The sequence below is a fragment of the Centroberyx gerrardi genome, chromosome 19 (assembly GCF_048128805.1).
Source record: "Centroberyx gerrardi isolate f3 chromosome 19, fCenGer3.hap1.cur.20231027, whole genome shotgun sequence".
Taxonomy (NCBI): domain Eukaryota; kingdom Metazoa; phylum Chordata; class Actinopteri; order Beryciformes; family Berycidae; genus Centroberyx; species Centroberyx gerrardi.
In genome coordinates this window covers 1,844,677-1,870,229 of record NC_136015.1, presented here as the reverse complement: position 1 = coordinate 1,870,229, position 25,553 = coordinate 1,844,677, and the positions used below count along the sequence as shown (strand labels likewise).

General features: G+C 40.2%; 1 protein-coding gene across 1 annotated transcript; it reads right to left on the bottom strand.

Annotated features, from left to right (window-relative positions):
• Nucleotides 1-2,341: 2,341 nt before the first annotated feature.
• LOC139908641 (thrombospondin-3a-like) lies at nt 2,342-20,295 on the bottom strand. The gene is made up of 20 exons (XM_071895390.2): nt 20,097-20,295; nt 17,251-17,277; nt 16,697-16,779; nt 16,541-16,592; nt 16,001-16,149; nt 15,504-15,644; nt 14,340-14,414; nt 13,589-13,741; nt 12,258-12,368; nt 11,587-11,694; nt 10,952-11,111; nt 9,172-9,290; nt 8,727-8,779; nt 6,992-7,185; nt 6,501-6,679; nt 5,291-5,339; nt 4,957-5,153; nt 3,947-4,119; nt 3,651-3,790; nt 2,342-2,486 (listed from the first exon to the last, which is right to left on the bottom strand). The coding sequence occupies exons 1-20, from the start codon at nt 20,266-20,268 to the stop codon at nt 2,431-2,433; spliced, it is 2,391 nt and encodes a 796-aa protein (XP_071751491.1). The 5' UTR covers nt 20,269-20,295; the 3' UTR covers nt 2,342-2,430.
• Between the last annotated feature and the right edge of the window lie 5,258 nt (nt 20,296-25,553).

The window sequence follows — 25,553 nt, the reverse complement described above, 5'->3', positions numbered from 1 at the left end:
TTTAGTTTACAATATGTGATTTTGAGCATAAAATTAACTGTTTTGCCAACTGTGTGTTGTAGGTGAGTTGGTGTGAGAAGAGTTTAGAAAAAGTATTATAAGCATTGAAAAACGCTTGCTAGCGATCGTAAAAAACTGTAACCAGGGTGTGCTTTGCAGAATGGGTGAAAGATGCTTTATTATGGTACAGGAAATCAATTCTTGCTCTGACTTTGGAGAGCAGCGTGTTGATGTGAGTTTGAAAGGAGAGTGAACTGTCGAGCCAGATACCCAGGTGTTTATAGGAGTTGACGAATTCAATTTCTGATCCATCAAGGGAATGAAATATATCTACATGGATTCATCAGTACAAAACAAATAGAATGAAAATCAAGCATTTGACCTTAACTCATAAACAAATGTCTTCTAACAAGTTTTTTAAAAGTAAATTTGCAGTTGGCTCTAGCTACAATGAAAGTGGGTAAGGAGTTCCACAGTGAAATGGCTCGATATACAACTATTGATTTGAGCGTATTAGTTCTTTGTCTGGGCAGTGCTGGCAGATCTAGTGTGGTGCTTACGTGTAGTAGAGATACTTATTAATCTCTGAAAAAAGTAGTGGTGTTTTGTTGATAACAATATTTCTAATAAACAAAAGCAACCATAAATAACAAAAATGTTCAACAGTCAACCATGAGAGTTGAGAATGCATCTTTACCATAACTGAGCAGTTAAGTAGAAGCCTGGCAGCCTTATTTTGAACACGCTGAATATTTTGCAGGTCTTTTTTTGCGGCTGATGACCATTGACATAATAGGACAATAGTTCAAATGTGACAGCGCCAAAGCATTAACAACTTGTGTCATAATGTTTGATGAAATATAAGTGTTGCATTTCCTGCTCATGACTATACCTTTGCCTATACCTTTGCCACAATATTGTCTATATGTTTAGATCAAGACAATAAGTGGTTGTTTATTGTAATACCTAATAATTTTATCATATTTAAATCTAATAATTTGATATAATTTAATATATTTTTGATCATATTTAGGGTAGGCACATATTATAATTTTGCAACTATAGACTAATGTGAATGAGGTCCTCCTGCTTTTTTGTGGGGATCCAATTTTCCATACCAGGGAACCTGCTGTAGATCATTCTGCAGGTTCCCACGAATGAAGCTAATCCAATCCACTATGGAGGCTTTGCAGTTGCTTCACAAATCTCCAATCAACCATGTCTGGCTCGATCATAGAGGTCCACTGGAGAATTGCTGTGTGTAAATAATTACTACTAACAACCAGGCTAGAAAAAGAGAGATACCTGAAAAAAGGTTGTTGCGTCGTGAGTGTGTCCATTCAGTAACGTGATAAGTAAAAGTAAGTAGTCTGAAAAAATAGCTTTTCTTTTCGCAAATTTAGCTACTACTACTAGCCACTGCTAATGACAAGACAGATAGTTAGCTAACCAGATACCATTAGCTAGCTAACAAGCTGACATTATCGAAACACATCAGTCAGATGTAAACGATCAGTTCCCAGTCAAACACAGCACAGAAATCAACCATGTCTGTTAAATTTTGTTAAGACAGCCAAGTTGTATATCTACAAACATAATCAGTTCACAGCTGTTGTTGCCCAAAAGCTGTGGACCTCCAATATGGCTGCCAGAGAGTGTGTTACATCACCTGAAAGCCCGTCTATTCATCATTATAGAAATGACTACAAAACCACATCACTTCAAAAATATACCAAAGACACTGGATTAAATTGTTTATTACAGTGAAATGAAAGTCAAAATAAACACTAACTAACTGGGGTTCACTAAAGCCTCTCATGAGTCCAAAAACTTTTAGCATGTGAAAAACCAATGACATGGTCAAGCAGCATTGTCTTGCACCTATCACGTCTTAGTCGTCAAGTCTTAGTGCTGACTTTGAAACACTGTAAAGGTTTTTGTACTCACTAAAGGTTTTAGTAAATCTGAGTCCATATCTGATTCATCACAAAAGAGGACAAATTGTCTGTCAACTGTAATAACATCTTTGAATCAGTGTCAAATGAGTGGACATTTTAAACACACATATTTATAACGCATTCACATACACGCACACACACTTTACTCACACTGGTCAACATTACAAAAGCCAAAAAGTAAAGCAGCTTGACTTGTTGCAAAAAATTTGCTTTGTTTCAACCCTTCAAGAAAACTATCATGGAATGACTTTGATGTCCAAGCTAAAAATCCACGCTCACATGCACACACCTGCTCACTGACTAACGCGCACGCACACACACACACACGCACGCACGCACGCACGCACGCACGCACGCACGCACGCACGCACGCACACACACGCACACACACACACACACACACACACACACACACACACACAATCCAGCAAAGCCACAGGTGATGCAGTACAGTGTTTAAGAGGCTGTAGGCTCACACCCTGATGTGGATTGTCTTGCGATAAAACTCAAAATCTTCTGGTACAGTATCTGTAGAAAAACAAAGATTATAGAATTAAGATATTAATATTTGATCCATTAGAAACCGCAGAAATGTTTGTATAAAAGAATGCATTTATTTTCCACCAAAGAGCTTTACTGAGAATTCCAGCAATACTGAGGAAAATCCACCACAAAACCTACATGCCCCATAAGCCCATTTGATTTTTTTTTTTTTTTAAAGAAAATGAATATAATATTAAATATAAAATGATAGGCTATTGACGATGTAGTAACCACTATTTAGACGCAGAAACTATTTATCATTGATACAGGAAACAAAAAAACTGAGTTTTTTTTTCTGTAATTGTTAATGCCAAACTGGATGTGTGAGATTGGTTTTATTACATTTAGGGATTATATAACCATCAATGGCAGATAAATTGATTAACCAATTACATTTTTGTTGTATTGAAGAGTAGGCTGTGTCTCCACAGCAGGCATCTCCAAGTGGCCTAACATCTTAAATTTGACTGGTGATGTATCCTATTTGAGTGCCAAGCTTCAGTGCACAATGCATAGTGCACCGTGTAGTGTCTGATCCACTGGACTAACAAACATGACGTTAGCTATTGTACTTGTTTTAGTGGTCAGAAAACAACCATCTTTGGTTCACACTGGCGTATGTGGATGTGTCAGACTGTATACGTATATCACATAGGACACGCACATGCCTTTTGCTGATGGTTTGGTGCCGGCAGGCTCCTCCAAACTATGCACCTGCCGTTTAGAGGCGCTGCCCTGGGCTCCAAGTTGAACATGCCTCAACTTTAGCTGCATTATGTCTGTGAAAATAGGCCTTGAAGCAGGTTCTATCTAGGTGGAGCTCTTGGACAAGATGATTAAACTGTGGGTACTCTGTTCTCCTCATGTGTTTTTTCAAGAGCAACCAGAGCAATCGCTAACTTTCTCTTGTCCATTTTTATTTTCAACAATGTTATCCCCTTTGTTACTTCAGGTTAGCTAGCTAACGATAGCTTACAAGTTGTTGTCAATGTTTGTGCTGCATAGCAACCAGAATGATGTAACGTTCCTTGCACCCTTTGACCTCTTTCTCTCTCTGTTACTAGCGACACTCACAGCTGAGTTTTGCATTTGAGCAAGACAAAAAAGCCTCCTATCTGATCAGGGCCCAAAAAAGGATGGGTAGCCTACCATTGCAACGGTAGCCCAGGTTGGACCAGATGATTTGCTCTTGGGAAAAACAGAAGACGCCCAATCTGCCTCCCTTCATGGAGGAGTCGATCACCACACCTGAATCTGCCACCAGTGTCATGCCTTCATATAGTCTCACCCTGCCAACAAGGACACAGTTAATTTAGTTCATCTTACAACAAGGAAGAGCGCTGTCCTACTTGTTGAATGGAATGTTCTGGCAGGGCACAAAATAATACTATAGATGAAAAGACATATTCTTTGCAAGGCAAAATACGATTGGATGAGGGTCTCACCTGATGTATCCGACATGTGGGCGATGGGTGAGGTGCCAGCGGTAGGACGTCCGGTCCCTCCAGCCCACGTTGCGAGGGTCCTTCCACAGCAGGGTGACCTCACCTGGGGTGTCACCGGTGTGCCACAGGGCGTTACGCAGATACTCACCCGGACCTGTACGGGACTTCACCGCCTGTAGAGGTAAAAGAGGTTAAGTCCCCTCACTTGTTTGCTATCATATGGAAGCCATTAGTGCCAGCAGAGATTGAAATTGAATTGCATAAATTTGAATTTGTCATGCTCATACAGAACTGTTGAAGTTTAAAAAAATATATATTTGTTGAATCAATGAATTCTGAAATTTTATTAGTAAGGCACAATCTGTAATTGAATGTAATGGCTTGCAATTGGACTAAATGTAACTTTTAGTTCTAATTTCAAATTCAGTTCTCCCAATTCAAATTCAGTTCTCCCAATTCAAATTCAGTTTTCATAATTCGGACTGAGCCAGAGAGAGTATTATATTAAGGAAATGTGGTAGCCTACTTTAAATGCAGTTTCACAAGATGAAGTCTCTTGTTTTCAGCTGACTGTACTGGTAAGAGATATGAAATGGTCGCTATTGAGCGTATTAAGTTACAGGCTAGTTAGGCTTGTACCCCTGGTGCAGGAAGGGGGTGGGTTGATGACCCTCATTTTATAGGATAATGGTAAATTTAAAGTTTTGCTAAGTTAGTTAGCGAAGTTTTGCCCTAATACCGTTATTACAGTTCTTTCAAATCAATATATTGCCACCTATTACCGTCATTACATTAGCCTAAGTTAAAGTACAGCTGAAGAGATGTTAAAGATGATGTATGCAGGTTTTCAATTCCAACCAAACACTATGGCAGCTTATTCCAACAATTACCACCTTCAAGTAGAGTGAAGTCAGCTGCTGTAGCGATCGGTTGGAATGAAATGAAATGCCACATGGTTGAGAACTTCTACAATAAATCAATTAATCAGCCCTGAAGCTCTGTATCCTCACCTTAAGCTGCAGGCCTGGCTGGGCCATGGCCCTGAAAGGAAGGGACTGCCAGTAGGTCTGTTCAGTCTGTTTCCACATCACCACGTAGAACCTGGATGAGTCCTGGTAGCCGAAGATGAAGCCCACGTAGTCGTCATCCGTAGCTGTGTTAATGTGGAATGTCCCTTCAAAGTCCACTCCGTTAAAGGCTGTGTACCCTGATGGCCAGAGAGAAAGTTTAAACTGACAATCAGTAAGTAGGACGAACCCATGTCATTGTAGGTGAATGTAGATGGAAAAAAGAGGGACAGAGGGAATAGCTCTAGGTTATGTAAATTAAGGCTTACAGACTTACCTATTGCTAAACCTGGGTCACTGTTCATGGTTTGGACAATCTCCATGCCCTGAAAAAACAGTATGATGGCGGTAAAATTAACATTCAGCTATCAATCAGCATTAATGAACATTCAGATAGGAATCAGCCTCCAGTGTTGTGCAAGTTCACACTTCACAAGAGCTAGCTCAAAGTTCAGTTCACACAGATTAAAATGAACTAGTTCACATTCATAGTTCACAATTTTGAATTTTGAACTAAGTTCACAGTCCCAAAAAATGAACTGCTCCGAGCTATTCTTTTTCAATAGAACCTCCTCCTACCCATCCATCCCCAGCCCCCAATCATTGCCACTGCTCACTTCCCAAACTAAATGAATTACTGTATACTACTATAGAATCACAGACAGATTACTTTTAAAAGCCAAGAAAAACCAATGTGAGTATATGTTTTACCACTTAAACAATGTGTCATATTATGCAGAAAGTGGGAAAAAAAAGAGGTGCAGTAAAGGTATACTGTAGATGCAATGGAAATTTTATTTAGCCAGCATGAACCAAATTATGCAGCAGTTCAAAAACATAAAATAGATTCATATGCTTCCAAGCGAGCTGGTACAGGCTCCACCACTGGCTTCATTACAGTCGCTAGCTGAAAGATGTGCTATGATTTCAGTTCTGCAGAGCACACAATTTAGAGTATTTAGAGTACTTCAGCAGTACCGGTAGCTGCGTCTGAATTGCCAGTTGCACTAGCCATGCCGGGTGCCGTAAATCCTCGGGTGCCGTAAAACACGTGAGCGTCGTTAACTCTCGCGGGAGTGTCGTTAACTCGTTCACGTTCATTAGTTGCAAAAGGATACGTTCAGTTCACCGTTCACCAAAAACATGAGCACGTTCAATGAACACGCTCTTTTAGCGCATTCATGCACAACACTGTCAACCTCAGATGCAAAGATAGATCTCACACAAACCATAACGGTAAATCTGATTACCTAATATTTGATCTAATGTAATCTATTAATCCATTTATTTTCTTTACCCACTTATTCCTTTTCAGGGTCACAGGGGGCTAGGGCCTATCACAGCATGCATTGAGTAGAAGGCAGGGTGACACTGGACAGGTTGCCAGTCCATCACAGGGCTTCTGATCTAATCTAATCAGTAATCTCAGGTGACCAAGTCCAACATTGTTAAGATGTTAGAAATGGGTATTTTTTCCAAATGGCCACCTTGTTGAGGACTATCCAGTTGGGGTCGATTTGAGCGTCTCCCTCTGGATCCAAGATGACCGTTTGGAAGGCCCGGAAGTCAGTCATGGTGACCTCTGAACTCTCTGGACAGGCGTCCATAGAGTCCATCACCGAGTCACCATCAAAATCTGTCTCGCACAAATCACCAACCCCGTTTCCTGGTTGGATCAAGAGAAAATAGAAACAAAAGCAGCAATTAGAATGGTACATCACGTGCAGTAGAACATTCAACACAGAAAATATTGTATAACCAGTAACTGTGCGTTCACACTGTGAGCAACACAATCATCAAGTCATTGGAAGTCCATTAATTTCCTATAGAGCTGAGCGACCAGGGGAATTCGACCAATATGTGAACGGTCAACAAGCTTATCGGCCAAGAGTAGTTGGCCAGTTGCTTTCAGTGTGAACGCAACCATAATGAAACCATAATGAGCCTGACAAAGCTTTATTAACAATGGCGTTCATACCATCAGTGTCTGTCTGACTGGGGTTAGCGATAAGTCGGCAGTTGTCAGGTCCGGGAGGTCCCACATCAGGGATACCATCGTTGTCATCGTCATCATCACAGTCATCTCCAATACCATCATTGTCCGAGTCCAGCTGAGAGCTGTTGGGAACGTTGGGACAGTTGTCTCTGCTGTCCTGGTGGCCGTCCGCATCCCTGAAAAAGACACGGTGCTTTAACATTCACATATCGATCTACAGTATGTTAACATTCAGATATGAGTTAGCATGAATCAACTTCAGCATAATAACAAGTTTGATGAACAAACTTCTCTTTATTTATCCAGGGAAGGTTGACAGAACTCTATGCTCTTTCCAGCAACGTCCTGCTTTACATTCATACAGTTATACACATTTATTCCGGACTGCCCAGTGCAGCCACAGTTTTCTACTGTTGGCCACTGAGCAGCTCCACTGGAGCAGTTGGATGTTTAGTGCTTTGCTCAAGGGCATCTCGATAGTAGTTGTTGAGGGAGGGGAGAGTGTTACTCATTCATTATATACACTAATTTTCCCAGCCGGTCTGGGGATTCAAACAGGCAACCTTCTGGCCACAAGCCCACCTTTCTAAACTCTAGGCCAATGCCTACCCTTAAAGGAATAGTTAACTCCAAAATTAAAATTCAGTCATTAAAGAGTAACTAAGATTCAAATATGCATATAGCCTGACATCTTATGGTAAAAAGTATGCTACTGAAATTGCCATCTGCTATTGGCTGATCTTTGGTGCCAGGTGATGTCACCAAGAAGCTGATCTGCCAATAGCCCCCATGTCAATTGAAACTGCATTGAAGTTTGTACAAAAGCCAAACACACAGTGAGTCAGCCCCAGTAGTTCCATCTCAGCCTTCTTGCAACTTATGAAGTTAACAGGGCCATCTTTTTACAGCGCCAAAAGAAGCAGAAAATGTCCATTAAATTTAGCGCCAAAACAAGCAGAAAATGTCTGTTAAATTTCTCCAAACAGGTGTTTTGTAGACAAATGATTGCATTGTGGGTCCAAAAGTCCAATATTTACCTCATTATGTTGCAGTCGCACGTGTACGCTACAACACTCTGGCAGAAATCAAAAGACTGTGCTTGCTATAGTGCTAGCCTGCATCACCCCCAAAACTTCTGCTACTAGCTGGTGGGTTGTACTCAAGTCTTCCAACTGTTCTGTACTGTAGCTCGACTGCTGGTGCATTCTAGAACAAAGCAATGTCAGTGAAGAAAATATTAGGTAAATATTGGACTATTGGACAGTGCAATTGTTGGGCTACACTTTGATTGTGCTGCATGAACTGTTTGGAGAAATTTGATGGACATATTCTGCTTTTTTTAGAGCTGTAAAAAGATGGCCCGCTAACCAGAAGGCTGAGGTGGAACTACAGAGGCTAACTAACTGTGTGTTCGGTGGTCCACTTCAGTGGAGGTTTGACTGACATTGGGGTGAGAAGATAATGTTTGAATTTTCATTTTGGGGTGAACTGTTCCTTAAATATCTAATCTCATTTCATCTAATCTAAAATGTTAAAATGTGATTGGGAGTTACGAAAACTATATTGATTTCACCTGTTAAATCATTAATGAAGGGGAAGAAACAAATTAAAATGATTTTTAAGCCTTGGGACAGTTGAGAGGCTGATTACAGCTGGGGGGGAAATTAAGGTTCTGAGGGCTGAAATGAGGGTTATCCATACCATGTCCATTACTTACATATCCTGATTGGTGTCACACACATCACCAACCAGGTCGTTGTCCATATCCGACTGCAGAGATAAGTTAAAAGCCGGAAGAGAAATTAAACAACTATTATACATGACATATCTCAAGACTATAACCGACACATTACAGCTGTGGTTAATAGCAAAAGTGGATAAAACCCCATGAGGTAAACCATTGCACAGCAGAAAGCCAAGTAAATATAGGCTTTACCAGTGTTCCACCAGTGAACTTTTACATCTTGACGGACCATGAAAGAAACATCTAGATTTATGTAATGTGTCATTGTCTAGAGCCATTTTTTTCCCCCTGCCAATGTGTTCTTAATTGACCTGCCTTTTTAAAAAAGGGTTAAATAACTAAAAAATAAACTTTGATGGGTCAACTAACCAACTGTCTAAGTGATTTCACTGGACTATTGGCCTGTTACCACTCTGACCTGCATGGGGTCATTGACATCAGGGCAGCTATCACAGGCATCCCCAACTCCGTCCTCATCCCGGTCCGTCTGCATGGGGTTGGGGACTTTTGGACAGTTGTCCAGCCCATTAGGAATACCTGTAGGGATAGAAATAGTCATATAGATTATCCATAGCCATGATGTCAAATCTCATTGCTATGCCGACGATACCCAAATTTACCTGGATAAAGTCTAATGACCGCTCAAAACTTCTGAAAAGTGGATGTCGTCTAACTTCCTGAAACGAAATGCCAACAAAACTCAGATGCCCTAAAACACAATGGCCTTGTGTTGCGGACGTTACTTTAAATTTCAGGAATTGTTTAATTACCTTCGTACACGCTTTCATTTCAAGACTCGATTATTGCAATTTTCTGTTTTCTGCCCTACCAAACTACAGTATTAAAAACCTCCAACTTGTACAAAATGCTGCTGCCATAATAATAACCACAATTAGAAAATTTGACCACATTACACCCATTCTGCAGGCTTGCACTGTCATATTTATCCAACCTTATCATCCCTTATGTTCCCCCTCGTGCCCTTCGATCACAGGACACTGGTCAGGTCCCTAGAATCAAGAAAAAATCAGCAGGCAGCAGAGCATTCTCCTACCGAGCTCCCTATCTCTAGAACCAACTCCCTCTTGCGATTAGTCAAGCTAATTCTGTAGAATCCTTCAAATCCAAACTCAAAACCTTCCTATTCTCACTGTCATACGACCAACTCTAGCAGGACCAACACAGTCTCTTCTCCTACCTTAGCTTAGAAATATTAACATAGGAATCTGCTGTTGGGAACCCAGTATAGGGCTGCCTCCTGGTTGCTGCATGTCTAGACTTATTCTCTGTCTGCTCTCTGCATGAGTGTGTATGTGGCTGATGATGTTCACCTGAGCGTGTGGGTCATGCTTAGCATGACTGTATGTGTGGCTGTCTGTCCGTTTTTCATCTTCCTCAGACACCGGTGCAGCATTTCTACCTGGCAGTAGACATGGGTGCTGCCCCACCTTATATGGTCGTAGTGCTGGCCAAAGTCCCATCAGGGATGCAGTGTTTCTTTCTATCTGGCTATGGACACCAGCGCTGCTCTTGTTTCTGTGGACATCAGCGCCAGCCGTGGCTCCATCTCTCCACCACATTATGCTTCTCTCTGCCTCATCTGTTTTCTTATGTCATTGTCATTGTCTGTGTTACTGTCCATTCCACTGTTTTGTCCCGGAACCTATTGCATGCGCAGCCGTCCTGGTGGGGGATCCCTCTCTGACTTGGCCCGCCCAAGGTTTCGTCTATTTCTTGGAAGTTTTTCCTTGTATGCATTGAGGGTCTAAGGCTGGTGGTGCCATGTAGGCTAGGCTATGTAGGATAGGTAAGCTTGCTATGCCTTTCTAAAACTTGCTATTGCATGTCTTGTGCTTTATTCTGCTTCCCTGCATTTGTATCATTCTGTCCTATGTTTGATTGTTGATCAGTTAGATCTAGTTAGGCTCATTCTGTAAAGTCCTTTTAGACATGCTTGTGACACAGAAATAAATGAACTTGAACTTGAACTTGAGTAAACAGAAATAAATGAACTTGAACTTGAACTCTGGAGCGTTTAGCTCCAGAGTTCAAATAAACCTAATAAACATGCTTGGCGTTAATGTGCCCTCACTCCCAATCTGTAACGTGATAAAATGGCATAACTCTCATCCCGCTACTGGCTTAGTTTATTCTCAAATTAATTTACTGGATTGACTGGAGGTGGACAGCCTTCATACCGTCTCCATCAATGTCATTGTCACAAGTGTCTCCCATGCCGTTGCCGTCGGTGTCCCTCTGACTGCTGTTGGGGACGTTGGGACAGTTATCACAGGCATCGCCATATGAGTCGGTGTCGGAGTTCTGCTGGTCTTTGTTGGGGACAAGGTGACAGTTATCCTGCAGAGAAATAAAAGGATTAAATGTTTGGGGACATGAAGTCTAACATGTTTGTCATATTGTATTAATCTAAGAATGGACAAGGATGTGGGTCAAACTTACTGTGACCAACTGGAAGTTGTTGTAATACAACATAAGAAAATAAAACCACCATAAAACACTACTGTTGGTCCCATTCATATCTTTTGGTGAAACTACACAATTCATGGCCTTTACCTTATTTTCCAACTCTGCTTAAAATAAATATCACTGAGTATAAAGAATCCATCAATACCACTATCTAACTTCATAGCTGCATCAAAATGAAATTTTGTAATTTTTAATGTAATTAAAAATAAACCTGCATTATATATGATAGGAAAAATACCAGAGACTTGTGTGAGGAGATAAGTTCAATGAATGTTGTTACAATTCCTATTGGCCACCGATAGAAGGCAGTAAAGGTCATAGACTACTTGATGCCCCTTTAACTCACCTCCATGTTTTTGATGCCATCTCCATCAGCATCTTCATCACACCGGTCACCAATACCGTCCCCATCAGCATCCTCCTGACCCGAGTTAGGCGTGTTCGCACAATTGTCCTGTCCAGAAAAAAATATTCTAGTCCATAGTCCAAACACAATGGCTATTATTAAAGCAACCCTACGTTAAAGCAACAGGATCAGACCTGAGATTTTTGTATTGAAGCTGCTGATAGCCATTTGTGCCAATATCCAGCAGCTTAAATTTGACCATTTTCAGTGTATTCCCCCATAATTGTATTCTTGTCATGTGGAAAAGCCTCTGAAACAGCATTTAGACCATCATGCGACACTAAAACTCTCCAGTGAAACCCAGACTAATGAAATTCTTTCGGGGTTGGCAGCTCTTTAAGGCAAGGTAACCCCCCCACCTCCCAAACACACACACACACCTGTTCAACTGATATAGTGATATATTGGTCTAACCCCAACAGATACATGTAATAATACACAGTATATATAGATTTCTCCCCAAGTGAGGGAGTCTTGTTTCTGCTTTAAAAAGAGGATAAGTTAATAGTTGGCGTGTGTCAGAAAGTAAGTGTTTTTTGTTGTCTGTCATATTTACAGCTGTGTGTTAGTGGTTGTGTACTTGGTTGGTTACTGGGTGACTGGAGGCTTACAGCTCGGCAGTGGAAGTCGTTGTCTATGCAGGGCAGGGCTGAGTCAGGGTAGCCGTCGATGTCCGAGTCTGGGCCGCAGGTATGCCCGTTACCTGCCCAGCCAACATTACACTACAAGACACAGTAAGAGACAGGGAGTATCAGTGTGATGAAGGACTACACTGACTTTTGGCCTTGTTGGTCTACTTATCTTTTACATGTAACAATAGGAGTACCACCAAAATCATCTCTGTGCACATACAGTATGTTAAGTGCCCATAGGCAATTAGCATTGTCTAATTTAGGAAGATAGGCCTTATAGTGATCCAGAGTTGGTGGTGTTTCTTTCTGCTAATCCTTGCAGAAGAATAAAGGATAAATCACCAACAAGCCAACTGTCCCAAAAAGTCAGTGCAGTCCCTTAGAGACTCTTCGCTGCATTGAGTTCAATGAAGTTGCCTGACGCTTCATTCCTGTGGTGAAGTTTCGATTTGTCTAGTCCCATCTCCAGTTAGAGACACTTTAAGCTGTAGTGGGTTCAAAATTATACATAATACATCACACGTAATACAGCTGTAATACATTTTGGCTGGATTGGGCAATTTTTTGATGTATTTTGCTTCCAATTAACTAAATACCTACTGCAGTTTCATAAAATATACAAAATAATCATCAGCTATCAGCTATAAAGTTCATTTATATATTTTATATCAACTTATAAGTCAGCTGTGTCAAGTCCGCAAGTTACAAAATTAGCTATAAAACCACAACAACTTTAATGGCTGTTTTCTCAAAATGACATATTTCCTGTATGCACTTAACTTGTAGATATGGACACCAAATTTGATCTGCTGCTTCTTAACAAAAATAAGCTTTGTCATTCCTATGATATGGGGTATTAAAAGCAAAAAATCTGAGATTTTCGCTCTTGGAATTTTGTAAATAAAAAAAAAGGAAAATGCACTCTGACTTTATCCACTGAGAAAAAAGTGTTCTAACTGCTACGCAAATATGAGCATTTTTATGAGCATATTTGAATATGTTAATAGCAAAATAAATAAATGTCATAATACAAAAAGTGGTTGTATTTGTGTCCATACTCAACATATAAAATTTCATTCTGATACATGGAATTTTTCCTATTCCCCTGTGTTGCATCACCTTGAAGAGACACCATGACATTTTTTATTGCCGTCTGCTATTTTTCTGCACCAGCTAGTTTCCACAGTGTGCAGAGAGACGTCACGCTGCTACATGAATCCTCATTGTTCCACCACAGGTAACAGCAGATGAAGACATTGTGAGTGGATCATGGCTTAGAGGATAGGAGATATATGAGACAAGAGTCTGACCTGGCAGGAAACCTCGCCGTTGCGCTGCATCACACAGTGGGCGTTGACGTCACACGGGTTATAACCCAGCGAGGCACAGGAACGACGCAGGAAACAGCCAGTGGTCTGATTTCCTTCAAAACCCTCCTTACACTCAGCACACCTGAAGGAACCCTGTGTGTGTGTGTGTGTGTGTGTGTGTGTGTGTGTGTTGGGTGAGATACAGAATAAGAATAAGTTGGGTGGGATACAAATTCAGAAAATCGATATCCAAAGAATTCCTAGGCATTCTCACCTTTAAAAAGAATTTACCACACCAAGGCTCTAGAACACCAAGAATCTATTTAATGAATTGAATTTACATTTAACGTAATTGTAATCTAATTTACACATTTAACCTGATTGTCTGGCCAGAAAACATGCACAAAACATCATGGATAGTAAACAAGATAAAAACTGGTGCTAGGTTAATGCTAGAAAATATGGAACAAGAAAAACAACAAAACAACTAAATAATTACAAAGAGAAGGTAGCTTCCATCGAGTATGATTGCATTGACACTTTGAAGACAATATGGAGGGCTTAACAACATTTGCAGGGTATTACAATATTAGCAGCTACATTGGCAGAAAAGTTATTTGTTTGCTTTGGAGTTCATTGACTGCAAATGTGAGAAAAGAGCATATCAAGGAGCTGAAGAGGACACAAAGACTGGCAGTAAAAGAGAAGCTACCAGGTGATACTGTATATTGCCGATGTAGTTCAAACTCACCTCTGTGTTGATGCAGACCGAGTTGGGAACGCAGTTGTTGGACAGCTCCACACACTCATCTACATCATGACACTCCTGCATAAATCAACAACACAACAGCTCAGCTAGAGGGTACACTTCCCACTAAGAGAACATGAACTATCATTAACTATCATTAACTAAAGGGGCAAGAAGTAAGGTTTTATAACACAAAATGCCCATAATACAGCTGTGGGGGTTGATAGGGTTGTTGATCGATGCCAATGACTTCAATGATTATTTGGCCAGCTGCTGAGATTTCTGGCTTTCAAAACTCACTTTTCTGGCCTGTACTCTGTTTTGGGAGAAAAACCCACCACCCACTGGAGTTTCAAGACACTCACAGATCTGTCACTGTTGTTGCAATTCCTACTGGTAACCAATAGAGGGCGATAGAAGTCATAGATTACTTGATTACCTTAAATTCATGAATTATTATGTATTAATGTATGAATTCACGTATGAACTATCAGGAATTGATGGTCTTATAACATTAATATATCAGTGAGTCATACTTTGAATAATGTATTCCTAGTCAATTGTTGACTTTCACCTGTTGGTGAGTATTGAAGGAGAGGATGGGAATGAAGAGCGATGGGAATGAAGAGCAACGCGGATTTGGCCTGTTTTCTGACAGGTAGGTGCCGGTTAGCTTAGCTAGCTAGCTAGCTAGCTAGGTATCAGCTTTTCTACTACAACTAAGCTACACTAACAGTGGTAGCTAGCTGCCAGCTCATGACACATACTAGCTCTGACCAGAACTCCAGTTACTCTGTATTAGAGTTCAGGGCCGCTACCTTAGCCAGTTTGGCTGTTAGATATAAAACAATTCAGCAGTGGTTTTGGTTGCAGCTGGACACACCCACTGCCAAAAGGTTGACGCCCAGAAACGTCCCGAACATTCACAAATAAGAAAATCCAGGCAGAAGGCAGGCTCTCTGCAGACACAAACACTGTCACACACTACCAATGGGCCATAAGTAATGATTGAGTAGGATCATTTTTGGATGAGTTTATGCTATTTCAAGGGGGAAATCCTGCTCAGTATGCCTTTAAATTGGGGTTAAAACAGAAATGATTTAACTATAACTCTATAGGTAGTCTTGGCGGTATTTGTGTGTAAAATGCGTCACTTTGTCATCGTACCTGATGGTGGCTCTTGGCAAAGTCAACACCGACCCCGCTGAGTTGAGGTCCAGAGTAGCCGGCAGGACAAGGCTCACAGCTGAAGCCTCTGGCAGTGTTCACACAGCCCTCTGGTCTAAAGCATGGCTGGGCCAGGATGCACTGGAGGGAGGAAGGGGAATCATCCCATCACAGTCCTCTGAGTCCCCCATATAGGTGCAACACCAAAGCCACAGAAAATGTTCAAAAGACAAGGCCCGTTACCCTTTTAGTTTTGAGGGCCATAACTTAAACTCTTTACAAATTGATTCATAGCATATAAACAAAGCACATTATGGGAACAATTCTGTTACAAGCTATTTTTGCTTTCAAAATAGATGATTTTTGAGGATAGACTTGTCTGTGTTTTGGAAATTTCAGGGAGCAAAATTTTTCATACATACATCGTAGCATTCTTCTACCAACATTGTACTACTACTAGCTATGACTGGAGTAACATGCTACTACACATATAATACCTCATCAACATCCTGACAGTGGGTACCGTTACCCATCATGCCATTGGGGCAGAGCCCACAGCGGTAGCCTGGGTATTCCCTGGTCTCCGTGCACGACACACCTTTATAACAAGGGTTGGGCTCGCAGCGAGACTGGGGCTCATGGAAACCTATGGACACAAGCAAGGAAGAGGAGAGTTGTGTATGGAAAGAGACATTGAAGTTGCTGTTGTTTGGATTGGACTGACCTTGTATTTGCATTATTTGATGTGGGTTGCAAAATTGTAATTGTGTAATTTAAATGGGATAATAAAATTTGCTGACATCACCAGTGTCACGGATACAACTACATAAAGTCAAGACTCTCCCTTTCTCACTATATTTTTATTTGGACACTATCCTTTCTTTGGGTTGAATCTCAGGTCAGTGGAGTCATCCTATGTTAGTGTGGACTGAGTCCGTTCCTGTTGGAGTCCCACTAACCTGTTAGGAGTCCTAGTAACCTGCCTGAGTGGTACAAACCTGTTGGAGTCATACTAAGGAGCTGGGAGTCATACTAACCACAGGCTTGACACTCCAGGATGGTGTTCCTGATCAGTGACATCTCCTTCACCTGCACAGGTAGCACATACACTTCAGCAATAAATCATAAGCTAATGGTTACCTTACAATGCTGTACGTATATGATTTCCTTGCACCTCTTCTTATCTCCCTCACCTGTTCCCTGATGTCTTCTCGGAGCTCCCCCAAAATTTGGTTGAAGATGATGAGTTGGCTAATTAATGCCTTGGTGTGGTCACCTGATCCAGACATGGACAAACAAGACATATATCTTCAATTCAGTGTTTTCTTATAATAATCATTATCCTCTTAATAAGCTATGTCTGGTATTACCTCATTCAGCCAAGTGAAATATGCAGGCTGAAAAAAAATAAAATTCACTGGAGGCAGCCCTTGTGGTCTGCCACTTCAAGCGCACATGTATATTCTTTCCAGGAAAACAAATTAATGTGGTAATGATTTATTGATGGTAAAATGAAAATCTAGTATGCTGGACCTTGATGGTCCAAAGACACATTTATAGAACGACAATAGCTGGATGTTTTTACTTTTGACCAGTGGTTACAGCGCCACCATGTGTCCAATTACTAAAGAAAGAAAGAAAGAAAGAAAGAAAGAAAGAAATTAAGACAGAAAGACAGGCAACAATATAGGTGTGCCAGAGTGGATGGGGGGGATGAAGATTGTTTTAGCTCATACAGGCTACTCACCCAGAATGCCATTTGCATCAGCACTGACTGTGGAAGAAGAAAAAATAAAAACTTCAGTCCGTATGATTTCCACCTCCAACACTGAATATTATTATAATATTCACAGCATAGGTTATAACATTTTTACTTACCTAGCACCATTATAGTGTGATATCTTTCTTAAATATCCAAACAGCTACCAGTTGCATTCCAATTTTTGGTGAAAGCAATCTATTCACTAGATGTACTGGGATGTCTCCCCTCTCCTTTTAGCATATTGATTTACAGAAGTACCACATAGGTGATGCTTCTGCTTCATCACATTATGATGCAAGGCACTTTGACCTGATGCATCCTCGCAAGTAGGTTTTGCTCTTGTTGCTTAAAAGCATTTGACATTTGAATATACATAGAGCATGACCTGAGTTTTGTGAAGAGGTTTCTCCTTGGAAAGGACAGTCAGCCAGGAGTCCTACTTTGGCCAAGGAGTCTCCAAGAGCCAGTTTTAGAGAATCCACTGAACCCTGAAATATTAGGGAATATAGAAGTACATAAGAATTAAACCTAGCAATAATAGTACTGATAATGCAGCCAATATGAATACTAGAGAAAGCACCCCTTGCCTGTGTACGCAAAAATAAATTTTCTTTCATTAAAATACCCTGTATTTTGTTTTGAGACATCCAGTGCTTAATATCAGCAAGAAAGTGGGTGGTTTCACTGGCAGATATAACTGTGTATCATCTGGGTAACAATGGAAGGATACATCATACTTCTGGATTATGTAGCCAAGTGGGAGCATATATGAACTGAAAAAAAATTGAGCTAAAATGGAACCCTGGGGCACACCACAGGTACATGTTTGCAAATGAGGAGGAGGAAGTACCGATTTCGGTTCGATTTAGCACTGAGGAGCTTTCTAAATTACCCCACTAACCTCTGCCAAGGAGATGGTCTTTGACCCCCTTCCCTCCCCTGAATCCTTCAGCTCTGCCTCCTGTACAGAGGGCATGTCTATTGGATTTAGGAGTTCCTCAAAGTGTTCCTTCTACCTTGCGACAATATCCCCAGTTGAGGTCAGCGTTTCCCCTCCTGAGTCACCAAATGGTTTTCCAGAACCTTTTTGAGGCTGTTTGGAAAGTCATCCTCCATAGCCTCGGGCACGAAAGCCCGGGTGTGGGAGGACTTTGGAGGACACAGCTGCAGCCTTTCTGGCCTGCCTGTCTGGAGTCGCATGTGTCAACCAGAACCCTCTTCACCTGAGTGTTCAGAACATATGCCTCAGGTCTGATGAAACAACTACAACGTCGATCATCAACCAATCATCACCAAGGTGCTCTGGTACTATGTACACAACATGAGTACACAACATGAGTCTCCTTTGTTTGGATGAGAGCCCGTATTCATAAAACTCAGCAGTAACAACGTTTAGAATTCTTCTTCAACCTTTTAGAATTCTTACTGTTCCTTCTGAACTACCACTGATATTTCTTGCTTTTTGTGAGTGTGATTGATTCTATTAGTGTGAATAACATTTGAAAAAACATTTTAATCACTTTTTATATTCAACTGTTGAAGATTACCACTGGCCCTGTGTATGTGTGTTGGGACAGCACAATCTTTCACAATTTTCAACACAATCAAACATCATGATGGCAAAAACTAGGAAAATTAGGCCCAGGTTGAAAATAACCAGAATTCATATATTTAATATGTGTAACAGAATACCATATGTCACTACATTAACACCAATAGAGAGAGCATTTACCAATGCAGTTATTGATGACATTGATGAAACCTGGAAGCTGAGTGGAAACACTCTGCTTCTTCCCCCTCTCAGATGCAAACCAATACATGAAATTAAGTTCTTGCATGGTATGACCCCATGTGAGCATCATCTATTACTGCTGTTTCAGTTACCTGCAGTCTGGAGTAAGCCTTCTGTCCATTCCGGATGTCCACAGCCTCCGTAGGCAGTGCAACCAATGAGGGCAGGCCTTGCGCCGAGTCAGCCAGTCGGCAGTTGACATAGAGCTCCATTTGAAGGTGGCTTCTTCTGAGCCCACCCACACGGAGGATGAGAGATTGGGTGCGTCCGTCAGAGAGTCCGGGGTTCTGGAGATTGACGGTGTGAAGCTTCCCATCTTGGCGAACATACCTCACCAGAACTGACAGAGTTTAAAACCAGATCTTTAAATCTGCTCTGTTGAGAGGTTCTTTACTACTTATAGGAAAATTAAACACATCTTTCTTTCTGCTAACAACAGCATGGTAGCATTGAGGGAACCACTAGTCATATAATAACAAGCTAAGTTAACAATACTAAAAGTGGAACAGCAACCAAACCCGGACTCACACTCTGATGCAGTTTCCAGTCTGTTAGTGCAAACTTGTTCCCTGTCAAAAGATAAGTGAGTGAAATCCTACATATTTGAGGTGCTACATGTGAAATTTCATAACTACAAATAGATAGTTAGACCTGGATTGAATGATATACTGTGTCGATAAAATGGAGAGTTTTAGTATCCCGTGGTCTAAATGCTGTTTCAGAGGCTTTTCCACCCTAACAAGAATAAAATTCTGTAGGAAACACTGAATACTTGGCATAAAAATGGACAAATTTAAAGACACAATATCAGCATAAAATATTGGCTATTGGTAGTTTCAAACCAAAAATATTGGTATCAATATTAGCCTTCAAAAACTCATATCTGTTGAACCCCAATATTCAATATCCATCCAACTGTTGCAGTGTTGTGCCTTTGGTGAGGAGAGTCAGACTGTTTCACCTGTCACTACTAGAATTAGAATCCACATTGGATGAAAAATGGGAAGAACAGGGTCACAAAGTGACCAATCACACAAACCTTTGTTGACCTTGCCCATTAGTGCCACCTCCAGGTACTTCCTGTTGTCTTCCTTGTTGTAGATGCCCAGCAGGACTCCTCCCAGTTTGGGCGGCAGGCGGAGGGTGGACACCAGGTAGATGTCTGACACCACACCGAGCGACGCCGACAGCTTCTGCACCGCCGACTCCATCTGCACGGCATCATGCAGCTCCAGCAAGTTGATCACTAGGAGGGAGGGGGTCAAAGTTGTCGTCAACAACATTTGATTACCAGCATACACTTTTGGGATGGATAAGGCATACACCCTTGTGAAAATGTATTTGGGGTCTACAAGTTGTCATTGAGGTTAATGCAAAACAGCAACTTGTCATTGAGGCTAATACAAACTGTGAAAAGTTGACAGGATGCCTTTGATTTAGTCAGCGTGGAAAGTATGAGCAGTATTACTACTAGTATTACCCAAGGATGGAAGTAACAGAGTATTGTTTTGAAGTCAGTCATTTTGTGTTTTAATTCACATCAACTACAGAGGACAAATGTATAGGCTGTCCATAAGCATTGCATCAAAAACTGGTCACTTTATTAAAGAGTAACTAAACCCCAAACCCAAATCTGTGTAAAGCCTGGCATCTAATGGTAAAAATCATGCTACTGAAATTGCCATCTGCTATTGGTGACATCACCTGGCACCAAAGATCAGCTTTTTACTTACTTTTTACCATTAGATGTCAGGCTTTACAGAGGTTTGGGTTTGGGGTCTAGTTACTCTTTAAACAAGGTTAGGGAAAGTCAGTGAATGTCATCAGATTGAATCCCATGGTCTTGACCTGTTTAGATTCAAACAGTTTCAGTATGTTGGTGAGGAATAGAAGGATAGTCTGTATAGAAATCACCATTAACACATCCCTAAATTGTCGTTGATTCACGCTTTACTTTATGCACTTTATTTTGTCAAGTTTTTTTTTTTCAATTAAAAGAGCCTAGTTTAGCCTTTATTAAAGGGGTTACATGATTAAAACCATTACGTGTATCGACCAGATCTGGTCTGGGACCCCGATGAAGTCTGAAGACCCTTAATGATTTTCTGCTTCAAGCAAGCATAAAAAACATTTATGTGATATTGAGGAAATTTTACCTGTTAATTTGATAAATCATTATTTTTAAAAAAATACTTGCAGTCTCTTGTTTTCTCGTCACACTTTTTTAGTTTTTTGTTTCCAAATATGAAGGGTCATATCATAACTCTTCCTCACACCTCATGGCACTAGCAAACCCATTGAGTCAGGGTGCATTCACAGCAAGCATGTTCTTAGCAGTTTATTTGAACTCTGGAACGTTTGCTTAGGTAGTTCGGTTCATTTGGCCAGGTGAGAACAATGCCATTCGAGCTCTGGTGGCACCAAATAACAGCACCAAGATGCCTGAAAATGAGAGTCTCAGTCCTGTACCAAGAGAACTGCGGTGCGGTTCGTTAGGAGTGAGAACGTAATCAAACCAACTACAGGAAACAACCCCAAAACGCAAGGGATTATGGGTATAAGGAGATGGATGTTGACATTGGATAGCCAGCAGTTCCTCATGCTTGGAAAGCCTAGCAGAACAAAATGAAGTCTGGACTGATGCTCATACTCAGCTGTTTCTTCATGTGTTCTTAACTGGTATGAACACCACAGAAGAGGAGCACAGACAAGTCCATCATGCTTCCTAATGAAGTGAACCTCAGCTCCAACCTCTCCCAATCTCCAGTTTGGGTGACTGATTTTACTGATCGACCAGCTTCCTTCATCGACTAACAGCTTCATCCATTTGCAAGAATAAAATATAAGTTAAGAAGAATGTAAATATTTGAGTTTGAGTTTTGGTCCAAACAAAGATTTGAAAAAAACAATTTGAAAAGTTATTAACTATCTACTTAGAAAACAACAAGATTTTAAATGATTGTAGCAACTGATAATGTAATAACTAACATATTAACTTAGATGTAATAATACTGACTAAAAATGTAACATCTTGAGTTATTGCATTCTTATTCTTACAAGATATTACATTATTAGTCAATATTATTTCCTCATCAGTTAAAAATATGTTAGTAATGTAATAATGTGATGTCATTACATTATCTGTGATTTTATTACATTAACAGCCTTTATTCCATTTTCAATCCACTGAGAGGGGCATTTTATTACATTTTGGCAGTATTTACATTATCCGACAGTTATTACATGACGATGAATGAAACCATTCATTTATCACAGACAGCAGTATTCTTGCTGACTGCATCAGAAGTTATTTCGTCATTTCAAGCGACTTGAGACTTCCTCTCGTCTCTCTGCAGACCACATGGTGGAGACTCAAAGCTCAGCGGTGATGAAAGGGGGAAAGATCAACAGTACTGCAGGCTCCTCGCTGAGAGAGTCCTGCCTTAGATAAACAAGGTTTAATACAGCGCACTGCCATTCTGACTGATGACCTTAGATTACATTCCAATGGCCTTACATATGTGTAGTGGGGAGCCTTTTACTTTTAAAGGCCTGTTGGGAGTTCTGAAGCAGAAGTTACCCTGCAAAGGCTTAACAGCAGTAGTGCACATACTCTACATTGCATAAAATATTAAGGCAGTTCAACTTAAAAACATAAGTTTCCTTGCTGCCTTAAAATTGTGAGTTGACTGAAGTAGTACTGAATAGTTAGGTCAAAGATCATTAGTTAGTTCTTCTAATGTAGAAAAGCTAACTGAGGGAACTTAAGACAATAAGTTCAATCAACAAATGTCTAGTCATGCTGATTCGTGTTTCCAAGTTGAATGCATTAATTGATGAACTGAAATCCAATATTACTTATTTTTTCACAAGGTTTGCTAGGTTTAAGTTTGAGTTCCTCTTGTATCACATCATTAATACACAGTTCAGCATATAGTAGGCTATGCAGCTGCAATACACTTACTTGTAGTGAATTGTACTTGCCTTGTGCATCAGAGAGATATTTACATGACTGTGAATTCCCAGATACATAGATAAGATAGATAGTAGATTTTATCATGGTGTTTTATTATTATTATTATTTTTTTTATCAGAAATTGACCTATGATTCACCAAACATACATACATAACAAGTCTCTATCTTGTAACTTCATTCAAACCAAAAGAAGGAAGAGTTTCTGGAGAGTTAAACCGAATGCAATGCATACTGGGAAGTCTGCTAATAAACTAACAGTGTTGAGTTTAGTGAATGCTTTATAAGGTGTTCTTTCAACTCATAATTTTAAGTCACAAGATGTGAACTCATGATTTTAAGTCATGAAGCTCATAACTAGCACTAAGTTGAAATTGACAAACTCATCTATATACATTGTGTTAATGGATAAAGATGAGTTGATTTCACTAAATTGCACTATGAGTTTTTAGTGATACGAACCCCTTAAAATAACCTTACATTTACATTAATTCACCCCTTAATTCATGCAAAATCCCCTTAAAATGAGTTAAGGGAGTTATTAATGGAGGAGACCCCATCAAAACCACCTTAAACACCCCTTAATGTTTGACTGCTTACTTTCTAATTTAATGTAAAATTCAGGGAGACAGGAACTTTCCATTAATAACTCATTAATAACCATGTAAACCATGCACAAAAGGCATAAGTTAACCCATGAATAAATCCCTTAAAAACCCATGATAGTAACCTTACATTTTTAAAGCTATGTTATTTTTAATGGATAATTAATGTTTATGTCATGAGAAATTAAGGACATATCAGGGATAAACTTAAGGGCTTTGGTTTCGTAGTGATCAATGAAAATGAAATTTTCTTTGTACTTTATGTTTATTTATTTTTGAAGTGGTTCTGTTGAAATTAGTACAAGGCTGCGCACAAAATTGTCAATAATCCATGTTGTTAAATGTCAAAAATCAAAAGCTATAAAAGGTCAAGAAAGGTTTGCAAGAGGATGAAGGATTTTGTGAGGGTGAACTCTTAGAGGAAGGGGTCTTGGGTCTGTTATAGAGGTATTTAATCAGGTCATTTATCAGTCAGAGGTCCAACAGCTCCACTGCTTCAGAAGCCTTCCAATATCGACTCTACCACAAAATAAAAGTATAATAGCAGTTTATACCTTTTGAGATAGAATTCTGCCTTTCAAAGGGTTTAATCTCTCTAAGATTCTCCCCATTCAATTTCACTGAGTTGCATTTATTCATTTATTATTCCTTGATTGTCTTGATGATGATGTAAAGTTGGTCACAAAAAAATAAAAGAGTTAGTAAAATTGCATCTGCTGACATTTCAGTCTATGCAAAAACAAAATAAAACGAAGAAAAAATGAATTCGAAATTTGGCTGAAGGAAGAAGAATATAATACTGATGGACAATGTGATGAATTTATTCACTGTTCAAGGGTTAAAGTGGTGTAATCCTCTCTGATCCGAGACCTTCAGCTGTCTTCTTCTATCCCATTAAACATCACAGCTGATTATATTAGATACAAACATGACACTTTAATATAGGACTGGGTGAGACATACTGGTGTGGTTCAGCACAAAGCCTCACAGTCTTAAAACACCATTGTCAACAGATAATCTTGCTGGTTTCAGTAAATTTCACTTGATACATGCCAATATGACTTAGTTCAAGAAAACATCATAAAACAATGAAGAAAATCTGGAAACAAGAAACTTTCTCCAAGGCAATTTCACTTTTACCAAGTTGGTCCTGAAACAAGTTACATTCTCCTGAAAAAAAAGTAAAATTTGTTGAAACTGATAAAATTATCTGCCAGTGCAGTGAGATGATTTCACTAAAAAAATCCTAAAATAAGCTTGATATGTCTGGATACAAGATAAAATAACTGAACAAGTCTGTCAGCTTTTGCTGTATATAAGATAAACTGCAGTTAACATGGGCTGCTAAGTCCAAAGCTTCCAGCACTGAAAGTAAAGATTTACCTTACATCTGCATTGTGTGCAGTAACAGACTTTTCTCTAACATGAACTCACTGATATGTGACCATTACACCGAAAAAACAAAAGTTTACATTTCCTTACCTTGACCGTCTGAAGCTGCACAGCTCCACAGTGCGGCAGCAAGCAGCAGACCTGAGACCAGCCTCTCCATCTCCCAGCAGTAGGACAGCAGACACTGTGAGAGCCTCTGAGGATCCAGACGGTGAAGGCTGTGCGGAGCAGGCAGGAGGAGTGGCATCGACCCGCTTTCACCGAATCAGAAACAGGAGCTGATCTGCAGTCAGCGGGCTCGTCCGTCAACCGGGCTTTACTAATCCTCAGCATGAGGCCGTGGCAGTAAAATCCAGCTGTCTAGCCCGAGTCACACCAAACACAAATCCTACTCACAATCACTATTAGTTATGATCACACTTCAAGTGTGAAGGTGCTGGAGGAAATGCAAACAAGACCACTTTTTCATCAGCAGAGAAATTGTCATTTTGGTCATAAATCATGATTTTTCCCAGTGATTTTGGTG

Excerpts from the sequence above, each read along its gene's own strand:
- LOC139908641 (XM_071895390.2), bottom strand. The coding sequence starts at position 20,268 with ATGGAGTCGGCGGTGCAGAAGCTGTCGGCGTCGCTCGGTGTGGTGTCA. Across the intron at positions 9,291-10,951 it reads CAATGACATTGATGGAGACG|GTATTCCTAATGGGCTGGAC; the intron begins GTATGAAGGCTG and ends CTATCCCTACAG. Across the intron at positions 5,154-5,290 it reads TGACCCAGGTTTAGCAATAG|GGTACACAGCCTTTAACGGA; the intron begins GTAAGTCTGTAA and ends TCTGGCCATCAG.